The sequence below is a fragment of the Heterodontus francisci genome, chromosome 4 (genome assembly GCF_036365525.1).
Source record: "Heterodontus francisci isolate sHetFra1 chromosome 4, sHetFra1.hap1, whole genome shotgun sequence".
Classification (NCBI taxonomy): Eukaryota; Metazoa; Chordata; class Chondrichthyes; order Heterodontiformes; family Heterodontidae; genus Heterodontus; species Heterodontus francisci.
The window spans coordinates 56,643,392-56,662,112 of record NC_090374.1 but is presented as its reverse complement, the minus strand read 5'-3'; the positions used below and the strand labels follow the sequence as shown (position 1 = coordinate 56,662,112).

Genomic DNA, 18,721 nt, shown 5'->3' with positions numbered 1-18,721 from the left:
ATGTGGGAAATAAGTTTGACACAGTCAAAGGGAATACTCAGCTGAGGAAAAAGGAAGACATATTGGCAGCTCTTCCTTCTTACTTCTTAAGCAGTCCTTTGGTATCGAGGATGACTTGCTTCCACTTTGGTTCGATGGGTTCTGAGATGGCTGATAAGTCCAATGTGTGATCTGCGGACTCAGCAGGGGCAGGTTGTGCTTGAAGGATCAGGTAGATGAATAGATTGGAGGTTTGTGCACTCCCTCTAATGCTGCGACTTCACCCCTGCATGTTCCCAACAAAGTCCCTTGAGGTGTATTATGCCTTCCTGCATGAGCTTTCTCCTGTAGGACAGTCACAAGGCAGGGACTCCCATGAGTCAACGAGGATATTTGATCTCTTTAGGGATGCTTTGAGAACATCTTGAAAGCATTTCTGCTCTCCTCACGGGAGTCTCCTGTTGTGACCAAGTTATGAGTAGAACAGCTGCTTTAGAAATATGGTGTCAGGCATGCAAACGACATGACCCACCGAGAGAAGCTGGTTTTGGGTGATTAGTGCCCCGATGCTGGGCAGGTTGGCTTGGGAGAAGGCGCTACGGTTGGACTGCCTTCTTGCCACCAGATTTGGAAGATCTTGCGGAAGCACCTCTGATGGTACTTCTCCAGTGCTTAGAGGTGTCTGTTGTAGGTTGTTCAAGTCTCCGAAGCATATAGGATTGCTGGGCTCACTGCTGCCAGTAAACCATGATCTTAGTCTTGGGTTTGAGATCTTGATTCTCAAATACTCTCTTCCTCAGTTGGCCGAAGGCTGAGCTGGAACATTGGAGGCAATAATGAACCTCAGACATAGATGGCATAGACATATTGGAAACACTGATATGGAAGGTGGCATCGTCAGAACAGATGTGACAGAGACAGAGAAACTGACAGAATTGTTATGATCCCTGGGGAGACCACCAACAAAATAAAAGAAATTAAATTCACCGACTGACCCCAAACGGATAAGATTTCAGTTTTATAAAGTTTACTTTAACACTCGAACCAAAACCAACATAAATTAAATGTGAACAAACAGTTAAATCACGATCGATACATATATTTTAAAGGTTACACATTAATTAGCAGATGCAACAAAGGTAGTCCTTACGGATCTCCAGAACAGGCTAATCAGCAAAGTGGTGTCGAACAGTCCCACAGTACAGCAAAATCAGGATCTTCCGCAGGTAGTTTTTCATGCTCTATCCTCCAGGATGCATATATGGATGTAATGAGGTCCTGTCGACAGCGAGCGACGCAATTTTCCCTTTAACAGTTCGGTCTTGTCACCTCTCGAACAACCCCGGCCTTGTCCACTACTGTCCTGATGGCAAGGTTCCACTGATATCTTTACAGTCACTGAAGACAGCTGCCATAAGTCATTCACCAATGGGCAGGCCTCAGTCTAGGCTCTTTTACCTATAGTCAAACTGCTTTAGCCAGCTGCTTTGTACTCTGATTCTAGTCCAAGCAGCCACTCAAGATACCCAAACACTTGCAGCTCTCTGCCTGTCTCTTTAAACAATCTGGCTGAATTTTCCATCCATGCAGTGTTCTTCTCAACTCCCCAAAAGTCTCCTTTTCACAAAACACACACAGCATTTTAGCTGGCTTCCACCTTTTCCAAACCCTTCTGGTCAAAACTGAAACCTAAGCCCCCAGTCACATGTCCTTAGTTTTAAAAAAACTGCCTTTTCTCAGTCACAAGACTGTTTGTTTCTCTAACCTGGGTTTGACTCCCAAAAACCTGGAAGTCTCTAGTTTCAATTTCAGGGACTGTCTCATAAAAACAAACACAAGCTGTATAGAACTCAGTCTACACACAAAGACTGCATTCACAGAATGGAATAGAATCCTTACAGGAAGCAGGCTGGGAGGAAGCGTAATCAAGGTAACTTTGGGAGTCAGTAGACTTGTAGAAGATATTAGTTGACAGCCTATCTCCAGAAATAGAAATAGCAAAATTGAGGATCATATGAAGGAGAGGGACAGGTAGAAATTTAAAGCGATGTTGTTGAAATTTTCTGTCCAGGGCACAAGCAGGATGCATGGAATTAAATAGAATATACAGCATAGAAACAGGGTCTTCAGCCCAATTAGTCTGTGATGGTGTTTATATTCCATATGAGTCTCCTCCCATTCCACCTACCTCATCTCAGCTTTTCAGCATATCTTTCCATTCCCTTTTCTCTCATGTACTCATCGAGTTTCCTTTTGAAAGTGGCACCAATACAGTCAATAGTGTATCATAAAAAGAGCTGAGAGGTCCTAAGTAGGACTGGAACAAACACTGTTCCACATATCTCATGAAAAGGCAGGTGTGCCTAGGACCTCACGGATTCCCATAGCAACCAAAAGTCTCTCTAATTTTTTGGTCACATCCACGCAATCTGAACTAATGCCGTATTAAATGAACTTATGAAGTAAATCCAAAACAGACACTTTTCTTGTAAACAAAATGGAGTAAGAGGTCAGGTGACCTTTCTTTTCCTGCCTTAACACATAGAACTACAAGAACCCTTAGCTAATTGCCGTGTCTGGACAAGTCTTGGAGAAGACATTAAAATACGAATGACCTTTCTGAACTCATCGCTCAGAAATCATTAAAATGCAAATGACCCTCTCTGTGGTAATGGCTGCTTCTCTCCAACTGATTGGGTTGACAATATTGTTGCAGACTTTTGGACTCCAAACTCAAATTCCAAAGAATCGGTGCAAAAAGCCTGACTTTATCAAGGTGAGATGAGGATGAATGATACCCAGATTCTATTATTTGACAATAGCCTCACCATCTGAAACCATTTATGAGGACAATGGAAAGAGAAATTATGGTCACACAACAGAAACTAGGTTTCTGATAAGGAGCTTTAATAAAGGTATCTTCTGGGCAGACAAAGCAGATCCATCTATTCCATTGAAGAGAAAGGACCCTGCCTAAGATTACCAGCTTTGAACTACATGTAGGCAGCGACTGGAGTTTGGCCTTGAACTCCCTACCTGAGAAATCATACCAGGACTTCGCCATTGACCTTTGGCTGGACTATAACAAGAATAGTCTGCAACAGTGCATCCACCTTTCTGAACCTCCCAGGTCTTTCTTCAGTGAGCAACGGAAAAGATTGCAGGCCTACATTGCTTCAGGTCTTCATCCCAGAGAAAAGCAAATTTAACAGAGGACTCTTTAAAATCATCAGACCTAATGTACGTTATCTTTATAATCTCTATCTTTTCTTGAGTGTGTGTGTGTATCTGTATGAGTGTGAGAGTGGGTGTTGTGTATATTTCAGGTGTTGTATAAAAAATATTGATTTTTTTATCTAACTTGTGAGAAAACCTATCAATTGTCTGTTCTTGATAATTAAAGGTCTCAGGGGTTAACAAACACCTTTATTCAAAAAAAGAGCTGTCTTTGGCCAGCTGAGAGGTGGAAAAGGGGGAACCATCCCAATCATCTCTCACATTTCCGTAACAAAATGTTACACATACCCCATGAAAAGGCAGTGTGGCTAGGACCTACATGGGTTCCCAAAGTGACCAACGGTCTCTGATTTTTTTGTTGTTGTGCGTGGTCCATTCATTTACGTATGTGGACCATTTAATTGTTTTTGCACGGCCACACATGCATGGTACCTTAAAGAAGCCAGCTTGTGCTCGGCCTGGGAATCAACTTTGGGGTTGCTGTGCGGCTGCCCTGCCTTAGAGGGAACATTGATAGTGACACCTTTTATTTAGAGGAAGTGAGTGGAGTTATAGGAGAAGTTTTTCAATGTAAAAACAGGTTCAACCAGATGGAGGGCATGCGTGGATGGGAACTGATTGGGCTCCATACTAGGAAGTTGTAGAGGGACTAGATATCCTGGGTGCAAAGGCAATGGTCAGGGTCAAGAAACTGTAAACTGTTAAAGTGGCAGTGAAAGTCAGAAGAGTAGCAGACGTTGATGGGAAGAGACTTGATACAGGGAGAAAATGAGTCAAGATAGGAAGAAATAAGTTCCATGGAGCAAGAACAGGCTGAAATGATGGGTCTACCATGTCAGTCCTGTATGTTGATCTAGAGAAGGAGAAGTGGGCTCTGTGGGGTTGGGGGACTATGAGGTTGGAGGGGAAGATCTCCAGAGGAGATGAGATCAGTACCGCTCTGGGAAACAATGGCTTGATGTTGATAGTGGTTTTGTGGTCAATGGGGAGGTAAGTAAGATGTGTTGGAGAGTTCAGCCTTTGCACAGTGGGGGTTGGTTCGCCAAACAACAACAGCGCTGCACTTTATAATGTGGGATTATAACTTTCTATAGATCTTATTTATTTATTTCTGTAGAAGGGTGTGTTCTAATCACATGCTTCCCAGTTTCTGTTTACGGATACTTCTCCAAACCATTGAGTCATTTGCATTACACATTGTCTCTCTCACCTTTTGTGGAATTACCTGTTCTGGAGAAACTAAAAGCTTGTGAAATAAATGTGATTGAAGGGGAAAGCCCGCAAACAATACAAAACAGGTCAAGGAAACATCAGTAAACACAAATATGTAGCAGGACTGGATATTTTGTTTGCAGGGTACATTAAAGGTGCTATATAAATACAAGTTGTTGTTAGATCTATAAAAACAAATGTATACGGTTTTTAGATTATTTTCTTAAAGGCAGTGCAATAAATACATTTCGCTTTTGATAGCTAGGTATCTGGTTCTTCCACTGCTAAAGGCTGCTAGTTGCTGATCAGGTGAGGCTCTTACTGGGATCACATTCTTGCTTGTGTTAAATGCAGCAAGGTGGAGGAGGGGCGGGCTCTGTCGGTGATTGACGTGCTGCTTCGGTTTGCGCTCCCTGTTTTTTGCAGCCTTTCGTTTGCAGGTGGAGGCGGAGATCGGCGCTTTACTCTCAGGTCAGGGTGAGTCCAGTCTGGCCAGGATCGGCTGCAGAAGGGTGTGTGTTGGAACAACAGCAGTAACAAGCGCTGAGACGACGGAACTTTTCGACGTTGAGGAGCTTTTCATTGTCTTTTTCCGTGATTCTGAATTATTTTCCTTCTGCACATTAGGGTACAAGATCAAGATAGTTTAATGTTCCACTTTTTAATTCAATTGTTTATTATCTGTTGACTGGAAATTCAGGCCGGGTATTTGTGTGTGTAAACTGGGGAGGGGGAGCGAGTTTCGTTGCTTTTGTTCTCATGCTGTTTGATGTTTATTCAGATTCGAGCGGAATTTGACTTTGCTGAGGAAAGAAATCCCCACTCGATCACAGAGGATTTACAGTTGGAAGGGTGAAAATGTCGGGGCGAGCATTCGACAGTCCACCCTCCTATCACTCCGGCAGCCAGTACCAGTGAGTATTTCTGCGTTACACAACTTGGCTTTTCTTGGAGTTTTCCCCCCCTCTTCTGCTTAACTTCCTATTTTGAGATGGTATAATTCAGACTTCTAAAGAAATCTTTCCAATTGTCTTCCCTTTTCTCATTTCCCTGAAGGCGCTGGGTACAGGTTTCACAAACCTCAGCTCCTGAACTGTTAGTTTACTTCGTTGGTTCAGCGTGAATGGTTGAAGGCATTAACCACCATGCCTAATCTGATGTCTCTGCACAGGCAGTTTCCAGTAGGAGTTAGTGGTCAAACATGGAAACCCTGGGTGACTTCTCCCACCCCTTTCCTCAGCCCAGGAGCATTTTAATTAATATAAAAGCAAAATACTGCAGATGCTGGAAATCTGAAATAAAACCCAAAAGTGCTGGAAATACTCAGGTCTAGCAGCATTTATGGAGAGAGAAGCAAAGTTAACGTTTCAGGTCAGTGACTTCTCATCATTTTAATTAACGTTTGCACCTGTAACCACAAATCCCTGAGATCAGTTCACTTGACACCAAATGGGGATTGATTCAATCTGGCATTTTCCTGGTGTGTGTGGCTGAGTTATTCACTGCCATGTAAATGCAGTTTGTTATCTTAATCAGCTTGGGAGGCATGGTGTATTTTACAAGTAAAAGCAAGATGAAGAGGTGGGATGAGGATGGGGTTGTTCTCCTTGGAACAGAAAACGCTGAGGGGAGATCTGATTGAAATGTACAAAATTTTGAGGGGCCTGCATAGAGTGGAGATGTAGGGTCTAATCACCTTAGCAGAGAGGTCAGTGACGAGGGGCATAGATTTAAAGTGATTGGTAGAAAAATTAGAGGGGAGAAGAGGAAAAACCTTTTCACCCAGAGGGTGGTGGAGGTCTGGAACTCACTGTCTGAAAGGGTAGTTGAGGCAGAAACCCTTAACTCATTCAAAAGGAGTCTGGATATGTACCACAAGTGCCATATTCTGCTGGGCTATGGACCAAATGCTGGAAGCTGGGCTTAGAATAGGTGGATCGTTTTTTGGCCAGCACAGACACGATGGGCTAAGTGGCCTCTTTCTGTGCCTTAAACTTTCTATGATTCTATGAATGTTGATTCCACCTGTAACTAATAGTAACTCACTGAAATTGAGCTGATAACCAATAGTAATACTGAGAATGCTCAGATATCCCCTAATAACCAATAGTAATGCAATAATTCACTAATAGTTTATATGTAGTAAAAGTTATATTGCCCCAATATCCCACCTGTAAATAGTAATCCTATAACCTGCTGATATTCACCTTGTAATTCCAGCCAGAATCTTGCTGCATTGTGGTAGGGAAGCTGCTGGAGAAGATACTGAGGGATAGGATCTATTCCCATTTGGAAGAAAATGGGCTTATCAGTGATAGGCAACATGGTTTTGTGCAGGGAAGGTCATGTCTTACCAACTTAATAGAATTCTTTGAGGAAGTGACAAAGTTGATTGATGAGGGAAGGGCTGTAGATGTCATATACATGGACTTCAGTAAGGCGTTTGATAAGGTTCCCCATGGTAGGTTGATGGAGAAAGTGAAGTCGCATGGGGTCCAGGGTGTACTAGCTAGATATAAAGAACTGGCTGGGCAACAGGAGACAGAGAGTAGCAGTGGAAGGGAGTTTCTCAAAATGGAGACGTGTGACCAGTGGTGTTCCACAGGGATCCGTGCTGGGACCACTGTTGTTTGTGATATACATAAATGATTTGGAGGAAAGTATAGGTGGTCTGATTAGCAAGTTTGCAGACGACACTAAGATTGGTGGAGTAGCAGATAGTGAAGGGGACTGTCAGAGAATACAGCAGAATATAGATAGATTGGAGAGTTGGGCAGAGAAATGGCAGATGGAGTTCAATCCGGGCAAATGCGAGGTGATGCATTTTGGAAGATCCAATTCAAGAGTGAACTATACAATAAATGGAAAAGTCCTGGGGAAAGTCCTAGGGCGGCACAGTGGCGCAGTGGTTAGCACTGCAGCCTCACAGCTCCAGGGACCCGGGTTCGATTCCGGGTACTGCCTGTGTGGAGTTTGCAAGTTCTCCCTGTGTCTGCGTGGGTTTTCTCCGGGTGCTCCGGTTTCCTCCCACAAGCCAAATGACTTGCAGGTTGATAGGTAAATTGGCCATTATAAATTGTCACTAGTATAGGTAGGTGGTAGGGAAATATAGGGACAGGTGGGGATGTTTGGTAGAAATATGGGATTAGTGTAGGATTAGTATAAATGGGTGGTTGATGTTCGGCACAGACTCGGTGGGCCGTAGGGCCTGTTTCAGTGCTGTATCTCTAATCATAATCATCAAAATTGATGTACAGAGAGATTTGGGTGTTCAGGTCCATTGTTCCCGGAAGGTGGCAACGCAGGTCAATAGAGTGGTCAAGAAGGCATACGGCATGCTTTCCTTCATCGGACGGGGTATTGAGTACAAGAGTTGGCAGGTCATGTTACAGTTGTGTAAGACTTTGGTTCGGCCACATTTGGAATACTGCGTGCAGTTCTGGTCGCCACATTACCAAAAGGATGTAGATGCTTTGGAGAGGGTGCAGAGGAGGTTCACCAAGATGTTGCCTGGTATGGAGGGCGCTAGCTATGAAGAGAGGTTAAGTAGATTAGGATTATTTTCATTAGAAAGATGGAGGTTGAGGGGGGACCTGATTGAGGTGTACAAAATCATGAGAGGTATAGACAGGGTGGATAGCAAGAAGCTTTTTCCCAGAGTGGGGGATTCAATTACTAGGGGTCACGAGTTCAAAGTGAGAGGGGAAAAGTTTAGGGGGGATATGCGTGGAAAGTTCTTTACGCAGAGGGTGCCTGGAACGCGTTGCCAGCGGAGGTGGTAGGCGCGGGCACGATAGTGTCTTTTAAGATGTATCTAGACAGATACATGAATGGGCAGGAAGTAAAGAGATACAGACCCTTAGAAAATAGGCGACAGGTTTAGATAGAGGATCTGGATCGGCGCAGGCTTGGAGGGCCGAAGGGCCTGTTCCTGTGCTGTAATTTTCTTTTGTGTTCTTCTTTGTGTACAAGGTCTGGTCAGGTGCTCCAGGCAATGCCATTTTAACAGGCCCCTGTTGCTGACCAAGCTAAGTTCATAGACCAGGATCATGCTGGGCTTGATGGCTCAGTGTCACACAATGCAGTACATTTATCTACTGAGCTACTACAAAAATTAAAATAGGGATGGTAAAAGGCTTTTCACTTTAATCCATATGAGTAGACTATGCATTTTTTGTTGTTGTTTGAGTTTTTTGTAACTTTATTTAACGTACACAACAGCACAGTAAAGTATGGAAAATGTTCAAGTTGCCCTACCTCACATTAGTGTTGTGTACTATTTATGACATGCTGTGTGTCAGTTTGTTGAAAGTTTTAAGATGAATCTAAACATGCTAATTTCTACTGCAGTTGCTCTGCATCAGGATAGCAGTTGTGAATGGGAACTCGGGTGGATTTCTACCCCCTCAGAGCACTGAGGCCAACTTTCACATCTCTACTGCTGGAGCCAGCTAATTTGGCACAGGCCAGGGATTGAACCCATGACCTTCCTGGGTAGTGCACACATAGTATATCTGTGTCTAAAAGTAGATAACAATGTAGTGTATTTATGTAGATTTTTTTATTCTCAATTTGATTATTATGTGATATTTAAAAAAAAAATACAATGCTCAGTCCTGTTTTTTAAGTTGGTTAAAGTTCCCAAGTGTTTCCATTTTCATTCTAAACATCTTAATGATGAACAGACTTGGATGTTCCACTTTTAGAAAGTGAACCTGCTGATCTTCATTGGTGGACCTTGGAATAATATAAATTTTGTATTCTAATGAAATAATCCTGAAAGCCCTTTGTATAGAAGAATGCCTGTTTTGCTGTGAACATGTACAGGCTGCATTGTATTAATTTACTTTTCCTCCAACATTACAGCCCTGGTTCAGTCTATGCACCAAGCAAGGATCTATATGATGGAGAGGTGCGATCCCAGCCTGCTGGTTCTTATTATCCAGATGAAACACAGTACTTCTACAAATGGTCTTCCCCTCCAGGAATTATCAAAATTTTAGCAGTCATTATCATTGTGATGAGCGTCGGAATCTTTGCATGTGTGGCATCAACTTTACCCTGGGACATGGACTATTATGGAGGAGGGATGGGAGTAGGGAATGGCATGGGATATGGAGGATATGGAGGATACGGGGGATCTGGTACAGGCTATGGATCTGGTACGGGCTATGGATATGGTGCTGGAGTTGGAGCATATGGATATGGAGGTGGCTACACTGATCCACGGGCTGCCAAAGGCTTCATGATTGCATTAGCTGCTGTCAGCTTTATCGGACTTCTGGTTGTCTTTATCATACTCGTTTCTCGTGCCAGGCTTTCAAGAACAAGGAAGTTTTATTTAATTCTGATAATTTTGTGTGCAGTCATTGGTTTTATAATGTTTGTGGCTACAATAGTCTACATCATGGGAGTAAACCCAACAGCGCAGGCTGCAGGATCCGTATTCTACAATCAGCTACTGACTCTGTGCAACCAGTTCTATATCCCATCTACCACTGGCGTCTTCACAAATCAATATCTTTATCACTACTGTGTGGTAGAACCCCAAGAGGCAAGTATTTGACATGTCTTTCATATTCAACTAGTAAATGTGATCAATTAAACTTAGTCATAGTCATTACAGCACAGAAGAGACCTTTTCAGCCCATCGAGACAAGTTCCATTTCTCAGTAATTATTGTCTGTGCTCTTTAGTACATTAGGATCTAAACACATAGAATTATTCTCTAATTAGTGAAGTAATATAGTCTGTAGCACTGTGCTGTAAGATTTCTTTGAGTACTTGAGGTAAATAACTTTTGCACTAAAACGGTTAGGAACAAAAACATTTTTACAGTGACCTGCAGTTCCCCAAACAGGTAAACCAATTGCAACCCCTACGTACTGCAGCAACAATCACTTGTGTTGTTCTAGTAGTGTATCTATTGGCTCTGTCTGATATAAACTTGAAAGTTGGTACCTCTACAAACATGCAGGTATCAGAATGGTAACATGGGAAGCAAGTTAATGGTGAAAGCTTGATTTGAACTGTATTGTAAATAAAGTTAAGCTGAAGGGATATGAAAATGGTTGTGTGCATTCATACATTTTAAATATGCTGGAGTGGAAATGATACGATTGGATGTTTAAAAAATGAGAGTCTGTGGAAAAGCTCTGTCTTAGGTGGATTGGTTTGGACATTCATGAGCATCTTTACATGTCAGATATTAGGCTGACCAACAACAAAAAAAGTATCTGGAATGTGTAAACAAAAGCAAAATACTGCGGATGCTGGAAATCTGAAATAAAAACAGCAAGTGCTGGAAATACTCAGAGGGTCTGGCAGCATCTGTGGAGAGAGAAGCAGAGTTAGCGTTAACATCATCTGATGAAAGGTCACAGACCTGAAACGTTAACTGTGCTTCTCTCTCCACAGATGCTGCCAGACCTGCTGAGTATTTCCAGCACTTTCTGTTTTTATATCGGGAATGTATGTTTTGGAAAAGATTTGATGTTAAAGGGAAAGTTCACAGCTGGAATATTCAACACCACAATTTTGAAAGCTGTTAAATGTATACCAGATGGTATAAATGTGCTTAGCAATATTTGGCTGTTCTGATGGATATTCTTCAAAAATGAGTTAGTGACTTCTCAATACATGCAAAATTATGCAGAATTGTTTACACTAACACTTTCTGCAGAAAATGTGAGTTAACTAATTAAAATTTTAAAAAGCAGAACCACTTTCTATAAGAAGTGTTGAAAATTTTCCTAAAATAATGAAGCAATTGATACATAAACTGACTTTTCCATTTATCTTTTACTATGTTATGCAATGCTAGATAAGTATGAGTGTGCTGACGTAAGCCTGATCATTGTTTAACTTTTTTTCTGGTCTCTCTCTAGGCCCTTGCAATTGTGATGGGATTCATGATTATAATAGCTTTAGGTCTGATTATCTTCTTTGCCTATAAAACACGAAGCAAGATTACAAGATATGGTAAAGAAAACATCCTGTGGGATAAGAGTCGTATGGAGGATGAGACAGCCCCTAATGTCGAAGAATGGGTAAGTTTCTCTCTGTATTTGGTCAAACATGTTGTAATTGGAAAATACTGGGAATACTCAGCAGGTGAGGCAGCATCTATGGAGAGGGAAACAGAGTTAATGTTTTGGATCAATGACCTTTTATCCACAAATCTGCCTGACGTGAGTATTTCCAGTATTTTCTGTTTTATTTCAGATTGCCAGCAGTGTTTTGCTTTTGTATGTTGCAAATGGAAGTTGATAGCGGGAGGCTTTATTTTCTGGTGCAGCAAAATGTCATTGTTATTTTGCTAGTGCTGATAAAACCTTGCAAGTATTTAAAATTTTTAAACAATCGAGATATAACAGGTTTTTCCATTAAAATGTTTTTTTAAACAAAATATGGAGAACTATCTTATAGAGGTCATTAGTCCATCCACTGCAAAGGTCCCACGCTATAAAACAGGTTAGAAAGGAACAATCTCTGTTCATGTTAAGGATACAGGATTTCACATACGAATTAGGAGCAGGAGTAGGCCCCTCGAGCCTGCTCCGCCATTCAATAGGTTCGTGGCTGAACTGATTTCTCCACATTATTACCTACCCCGATAACCTTTCACCCCCTTGCTTATCAAGAATCTGTCTACCTCTGTCTTAAACACATTCAAAAACTCTGCTTCCACTGTCTTTTGAGGAAGAGAGTTTCAAAGACTCACGACCCTCTGAGAGAAAACATTTCTCCTATCTCTGTCTTAAATGGGCGACCCCTTATTTTTAAACAGTAACCCCTGGTTCTAGATTCTCCCACAAGGGGAAACATTCTTTCCAGATCCACCCAGTCAAGACCCCTCAGGATCTTATATGTTTCAATCAAGTTGCCTCTTACTCTTCTAAATTCCAGTGGCTACAAGCCTAGCCTGTCCAATCTTTCCTCATAAGATAGCCCGCCCATTTCAGGTATCAGTCTAGTAAACCTTCTTTGCCCAGCTTCCAACACATTTACATCCTTCCTTAAATAAGGAGACCAATACTGAACACAGATGTGGTCTCACCAATGCCCTGTATAGCTGAAGCATAGCCTGCCAACTTTTGTATTCAATTCCCCTCACAATAAAGAATAACATTCTATTAGCTTTCCTAATTACGTGCTGTATCTGCATACTAACCTTTTGCGATTCATGCACTAGGACACCCAGATCCCTCTGCATCTCAGAGCTCTGCAATCTCTCACCATTTAGATAATATTCGTCTTTGTTATTCTTCCTGCCAAAATGGACAACTTCGCATTTTCCCACATTATACTCCATCTGCCAGATTTTTGTCCACTCACTTATCCTATCTATATCCCTCTGTAGCCTCCTTATGTCCTCTTCACAACCTGCTTTCCTACCTATCTTTGTGTCATCAGCAAATTTTAGCAACCACACCTTCAGTCCCTTCATCCACGTCATTTATGTAAATTGTCTTGTATATAGAGAAATTGCACTACAATAAACGTATGAAAATTTACACCTGATTGGATTCCTTCTATAATAATATGCCACTAAGAAGTTTTGGGAACGTACGTAACCTAATACTACTCCTACCAAGTTCATGCAGAACAAGTAATTCAAAGTTTTTTTTCCCCCTTTGGTGCCCTAATTGATTATTGATTGATTATAACGCTTCTTGTTCTTCCCAATTTGTAAGTGGTTTGCAAATGGCCAGTGTGGCAGTACAACGACTTGTAACCATAGAAAGGTTACAGCACAGAATGAGGCCATTCAGCCCATCGTGTCTGCGCTGGCTGAAAAAACTAGCCGCCCAACTTAATCCCACCTTCCAGCACCTGGTCCGTAGCCTTGCAGGTTACAGCACTTCAGATGCAGGTCCAGGTACCTTTTAAATGAGTTGAGGGTTTCTGCTTCCACCACTATTCCTGGCAGTGAATTCCAGACACCCACCCCCTTCTGGGTAAAAAAGCTTTTCCTCATGTCCCCTCTAGTCCTTCTACTAATCACCTTAAATCTGTGCCCCCTGGTAATTGACCTCTCCGCTAGGGTAAACAGGTCCTCCTGTCTCTACTCTACCTAGGCCCCTCATAATTTTATACACCTCAATTAAATAACCCCTCAGCCTTCTCTTTTCTAAGGAAAACAACCCTAGCCTATCCAATCTTTCCTCATAGCTGCAATTTTCAAGCCCTGGCAACATTCTTGTAAATCTCCTCTGTACTTTTCCAGAGCAATTATGTCCTTCCTGTAATGTGACCAGAACTGTACACAATACTCCAACTGTGGCCTAACCAGCGTTTTATACAGTTCCAGCATTACATCCTTGCTTTTGTATTCTATACCTTGGCCAATAAAGGAAAGCATTCCATATGCCTTCTTCACTTTATCTACCTGTCTTGCTGCCTTCAGAGACCTATAGACATGCACTCCAAGGTGTCTCACTTCCTCTACTCCTCTCAATATCTTCCTGTTTATTGCTTTATTTGCCCACCCCAAATACATTATCTCACACTTCTCTGAATTGAATTCCATTTGCCACTTTTCTGCCCACTCAACCAAACCATTAATATCATTCTGGAGTCTATCCTCTTCACTATCAATTACATGGCCAATATTTGTGTCATCTGCAAATGTCCAAATCATTAATACTTGCATACTATAGAGCTCCTTGCATAGAGACAAACATCTTGGTGCATTTTATAGGACAATGAGCAAAAGTGGATACTGAGCAGGAAGAAAAAATGAAAAGATGGTAGAGGTAAAGCATGAACAAAGATGATGGTGCCTAAGAGGCTTTGAAAAGTGGGGAGGGAAGTTGTGGCCGTTAGAGAACAGGAGCATAGTGGCTAAAGGAGTAGCTGCCACTGGTGAAGCAAGAAATAAGTAGGCAAATGGACCTTCCCTCCATCATAAAGTCAGACGTGGGGATATTCGCTGATGATTGCACAATGTTTAGCGCCATTCGTGACTCCTCAGATACTGAAGTAGCCCATGTCTATATGCAGCAAGACCTGAACAACATCTAGGCTTGTGCTGATAAGAGGCAAGTAACATTTGCAGCACACAAGTGCCAGGCAATGACCAGCTCAAACAAGAGAGAATCTATAACAATCTCCCTTTGACATTCAGTGGCATTACCATCCCCCACTATCAACATCCTGGGGGTCACCATTGACCAGAAACTGAACTGGACCAGCTACAGAAATGCTGTAGCTACAGGAGCAGGTCAGAGGCTAGGAATTCTGTGGTGAGTAACTCGCATCCTGTCCACCTTCTACAAGGCACAAGTCAGGAATGTGATGGGTGATGGAATACTCTCCACTTGCTTGGATGGGTGCAGCTCCAACAACACTCAAGAAGCTCAACACCATCCAGCACAAAGCAGCCCACTTAATTGGAACCCCATCCACCACCTTCAACATTCAATCCCTCCACCACTAATGCACAGTGGCAGCAGTGTGTACCATATACAAGATGCACTGGAGCAACTCACCAAAGCTCCATTGACAGTACCTTCCGAACCCGCGCCCTCTACCACCTAGAAGGACAAGGGCAGCAGATGCATGGGAACACCACCACCTGCAAGTTCCTCTCCAAGCCACATACCATCCTGACTTGGAACTATAACGCCATTCCTTCACTGTGGCTGGGTTAAAATCCTGGAACTCCCTTCCTAACCGCTCTGTTGGTGTACTTACACCCCAAGGACTGCAGTGGTTCAAGAAGACAGCTCACCACCACCTTCTCAAGGGCAATTAGGGATGGGCAAGTAATACTGACCTAGCCAGCGACGCCCACATCCCCTGAACGAATAAAAAAAATGCTGGAGGAATGGTTGCTGTGTTGGGACATCCCGATGGTGGAGATTACTGAAAAATTGTAGGGTGAGACCGGTGATGGATTTGAAGGTAGGAACAAGGAACCTGAAGTCAATTTGAGCCAGTTGTGCTTGGCATGCATGTGGGTGATGGTGAGTTCTTTTGTGTGTTTGAGGACATGACTGGCATTCTATGGAGTTGTTTGTAGGAGATGAAGCAGGAATCCACAAGGAGAGTATTTCTTTGGGCATGGGGGCTCCCACTGTTTTCTACATCATCTACCCCTACCCTGCTGCCCCTTAAGCTGAACTTGACTCGTTTTATGATTTGAGAGTGGATTCAGCAAGAACTGGTGACTTCTATAAAGACATTAATCACAGCTCTGACAATCTAGGCCTTCCCCAGAGTTTGTTTGCAAACAGGGTAGAGAGAAGAAAGTCTTGTATGGGCTATAACACTGAATTAGCATTGCTGGCCAGTATGGACAGACTAAGAAATCAACTTGGTAGCAGTCAGAACATAATAGAAGACCCAATCCAAGTTTCAACAGCTGCACGTATTTATCTCCGGTAATTCCTCCCTATGGGAAACTTGGTGGGCTGAATTTTACACCACCCCAGCGGGTTGGATGGTGGCATGGGGGTGGTGTAAAATTGAGTGGGAGGCTCCAGGAGGCCTACTTAACGGCCACTTAAGGGCCCGCGCCCGCAAGTGGATGTGCTGGGGACGTGAAATGCTGCCCAGCGATAGCTGCCGCCCTTTCCGCGTGTCGGGGGAGGGCGCCTTGGCAGTCAGGCACAGGGTGACAGGGTGCCTGATTGAGGGCCACCCCTATCTCCCAACCCACCCCCGGGACCCAAGACACCCACCCCCCAAACGACCACTTCAGCTTCACCAGGGAAGGACCGATCTCTCTGGTGAGGCATGCCCAACATACCTCGTCTCCTGGCTCCATCTGGTCGGCTGGGCTGCAGTCCCAGCATGGCCACCGCTCCCGGTGGCGCTGCTGGGACTAAGAGTTGCCGGCCTGCTGATTGGCCGGCAGCTCAATGAGTTGGGACTTCCTCCCTCAAGCGGGTGGGAGTCCCGCCTCGGGACAATTAAAGCCCGGGTACACATAAAATGCGGGATGGATTCCCGGGCTAGGCGGAAGCGGGTTCACCACTGACTTTTACATGGGTGGTGAATTCCTATCTGCCTAAGGTAAAATCCAGCCCAGTGCCTCCATTGGCACTGGCATCATGAAAACATTTCCATGTTCTTTTAACCAAGATCTACAGTGGAATTTCAGCAATAATCAAAACTGACATGCTGACATTTCGTGTGAGCACTATAAATAAAATGAGTAGTACCCTTTCTGCAACTTTTTTGCATATTTCTAATATAACATTACTTTTTTTAATGTTTTGTAAATATTGCATTAAAGGGATTTTTATCTTTAAAGTTATTACTACTACGAATTGTTAAACTTGGTGTCAAATAGGGATGATGTAACGCTTCATCATACTTGTTATCAAAATTGGTGATCTATGACTATTAATTTACAACAGCCTATTTGTAGGATCTTTTGTCTTTTTGTGCTTGTGTTAAAGATATCTATGGTTACCATATTGGTTCCTCAATGTGCATGATTCTCGCACCAATTTAAATTGAATAAGTTTGTATAGAATGCGTAAATACCACAGCTAACTGAATTGAAACATATAAATTAGCCTTGACCCCTGTTCTTTGGGATGGTTAATCTTGGGGAAATCATAGGGATGGTACAGTTGACCTCAGGGAGAAGAAAATTCAGCTGGCATTTTAAATGCTCATTGATATCTGACCATCTCTGCTGGAAGTGGGTTTGAATATCCTACAAGGAGAGGTATGAGCTGTTGCTGTTTTAAATATGAAATATTTTTTATTTATTCGTTCATGGGTTGTGAGTATCAGTGGCAAGGCCAGCATGTATTGCCCATCCCTAATTGCAGTTGAAAAAGTGGTGGTGGTGAACCACCTTCTTGAGCTGATGCAGTCTGTCATGTAGGTACACCCACAGTGCTGTTAGGGAGGGTGTTCGAGGATTTTGACCCAGTAGAGATGAAGAAACAGTGATATAGTTCCAAGTCAGGATAGTGTGTGACTTGGAGAGGAACTTGCAGGTTGTGGTGATCCCATGCACCTGAGGAAGAGAAAATGCTGGAAATACTCAACACGTCATCCAGCAGCTGTAAAGAGAAAGTTAACATTTCAGGTCGATGCCACATGAAGTTATAATTTGTGCAAGGAAGAGGTTGAACTGTATGACAACATCGATTGTAAATGAAAGAAAAGTATAAATAGTAGCTTGTGACATATGGCTGCTGAATTACTTCTACTTGCATTATTTCATGGTTTTCACACTAAATGTTTGAAATCTTTCATGTTTATAAAATTAAAAAAAGTGAAGAGCACTCTTCTGAAGGCCTAGTGAGTAAAATCATCGAATGGATTTAAAGCCAAAGCAGTTGAGTGCGTGTTGGAGGAAATCTCTCTCAAATTATTATTGGGTCTGATTAGACCACATCTAATGGAATGAAGTGATCCCTCGCATCGGAGGACTGAATTGAGGGAAGACCGATTCAGCTTGGGTTTTTCAGCCCTCACAACGGACCAAGAAATGACCACCTAGAAGTATGTAGTAAATGGTACAGAGAAAACCACCACTTCAAATTGAACCATGACAGCAGGGCAAAGGGAATGCAGAATGAGGCTATTTAAAAGTCAACTAATGTCTGGAAGTTCTTTGCACAGAGTGGATTTTTGGTTAAAGTAGTGGGAACAATACCCTGGAATCTGAAATGATGGTTGGAGAGAGAAACATACTATATGGTCCTTCTGGATAAATGAGCTAGGGCCGACAGACCCAACAACATAAGGGAAAACTTTGTGAAGATAAATACTAAGTGGGGGCCAGGATTTTTGGTGTGACAGACCTTTCGAGTATTCGGTTTAGTTTACAAATATATTTCTACCGAATGAGTTGTATACATGTCAAATGTGATTGTTCAGAAATTAGGGTGATGCTCCATAAAAGTTTATTGGTTGGTAATGCAATGGTAGGATTATAGAACTGTCCTTACTGTTCCGGGGTAAGAGGGAGGTAAAATATCATATTTCCTGATCTTGATTGCTGTCCATTTTGTAAACATTAGAGAAGAATAGAATCTGGCTTAGCTGAGGGCCCTACAATTGACAGAGAGCAGGGGAACAAATAAAAAAAACAGGATATAGTTTGAATTATTAATTTTTCCAAAGATATTTGGAAAACAACTTGTATTTTCACCTTTGCAGTGGAGGACTGCTAATTGCTGCAGAAGGGTCACGTTCATTGAGTAAGATCATGGTAAATATTGTGATACTGGAAATGTTATGTACAAGCAATTGTGTAATGATGGGTGTTAATTTGCATATGTTGAGCTAAATGTGGTGAATGTTGAAATACTCCAGCTCT

At 42.6% G+C, this 18,721-nt stretch overlaps 1 protein-coding gene across 3 annotated transcripts in view; it reads left to right on the top strand.

Moving 5' to 3' along the window:
* The first annotated feature begins 4,867 nt into the window (after window positions 1-4,867).
* The window catches only part of oclnb (occludin b), a 30,669-nt gene continuing 16,815 nt past the window's right edge, over window positions 4,868-18,721 (top strand). The window contains exons 1-4 of one of the 3 annotated variants that reach the window (XM_068029582.1): window positions 4,868-4,899; window positions 5,210-5,342; window positions 9,295-9,982; window positions 11,316-11,477. In XM_068029582.1, the coding sequence (XP_067885683.1) occupies window positions 5,287-5,342; window positions 9,295-9,982; window positions 11,316-11,477 (906 nt within the window). In that variant the 5' untranslated portion in view covers window positions 4,868-4,899; window positions 5,210-5,286. Of the gene's footprint in view, window positions 4,906-4,927; window positions 5,057-5,209; window positions 5,343-9,294; window positions 9,983-11,315; window positions 11,478-18,721 lie in introns of those variants that run through there. The other 2 variants (XM_068029580.1, XM_068029579.1) reach the window with 2 other exon arrangements.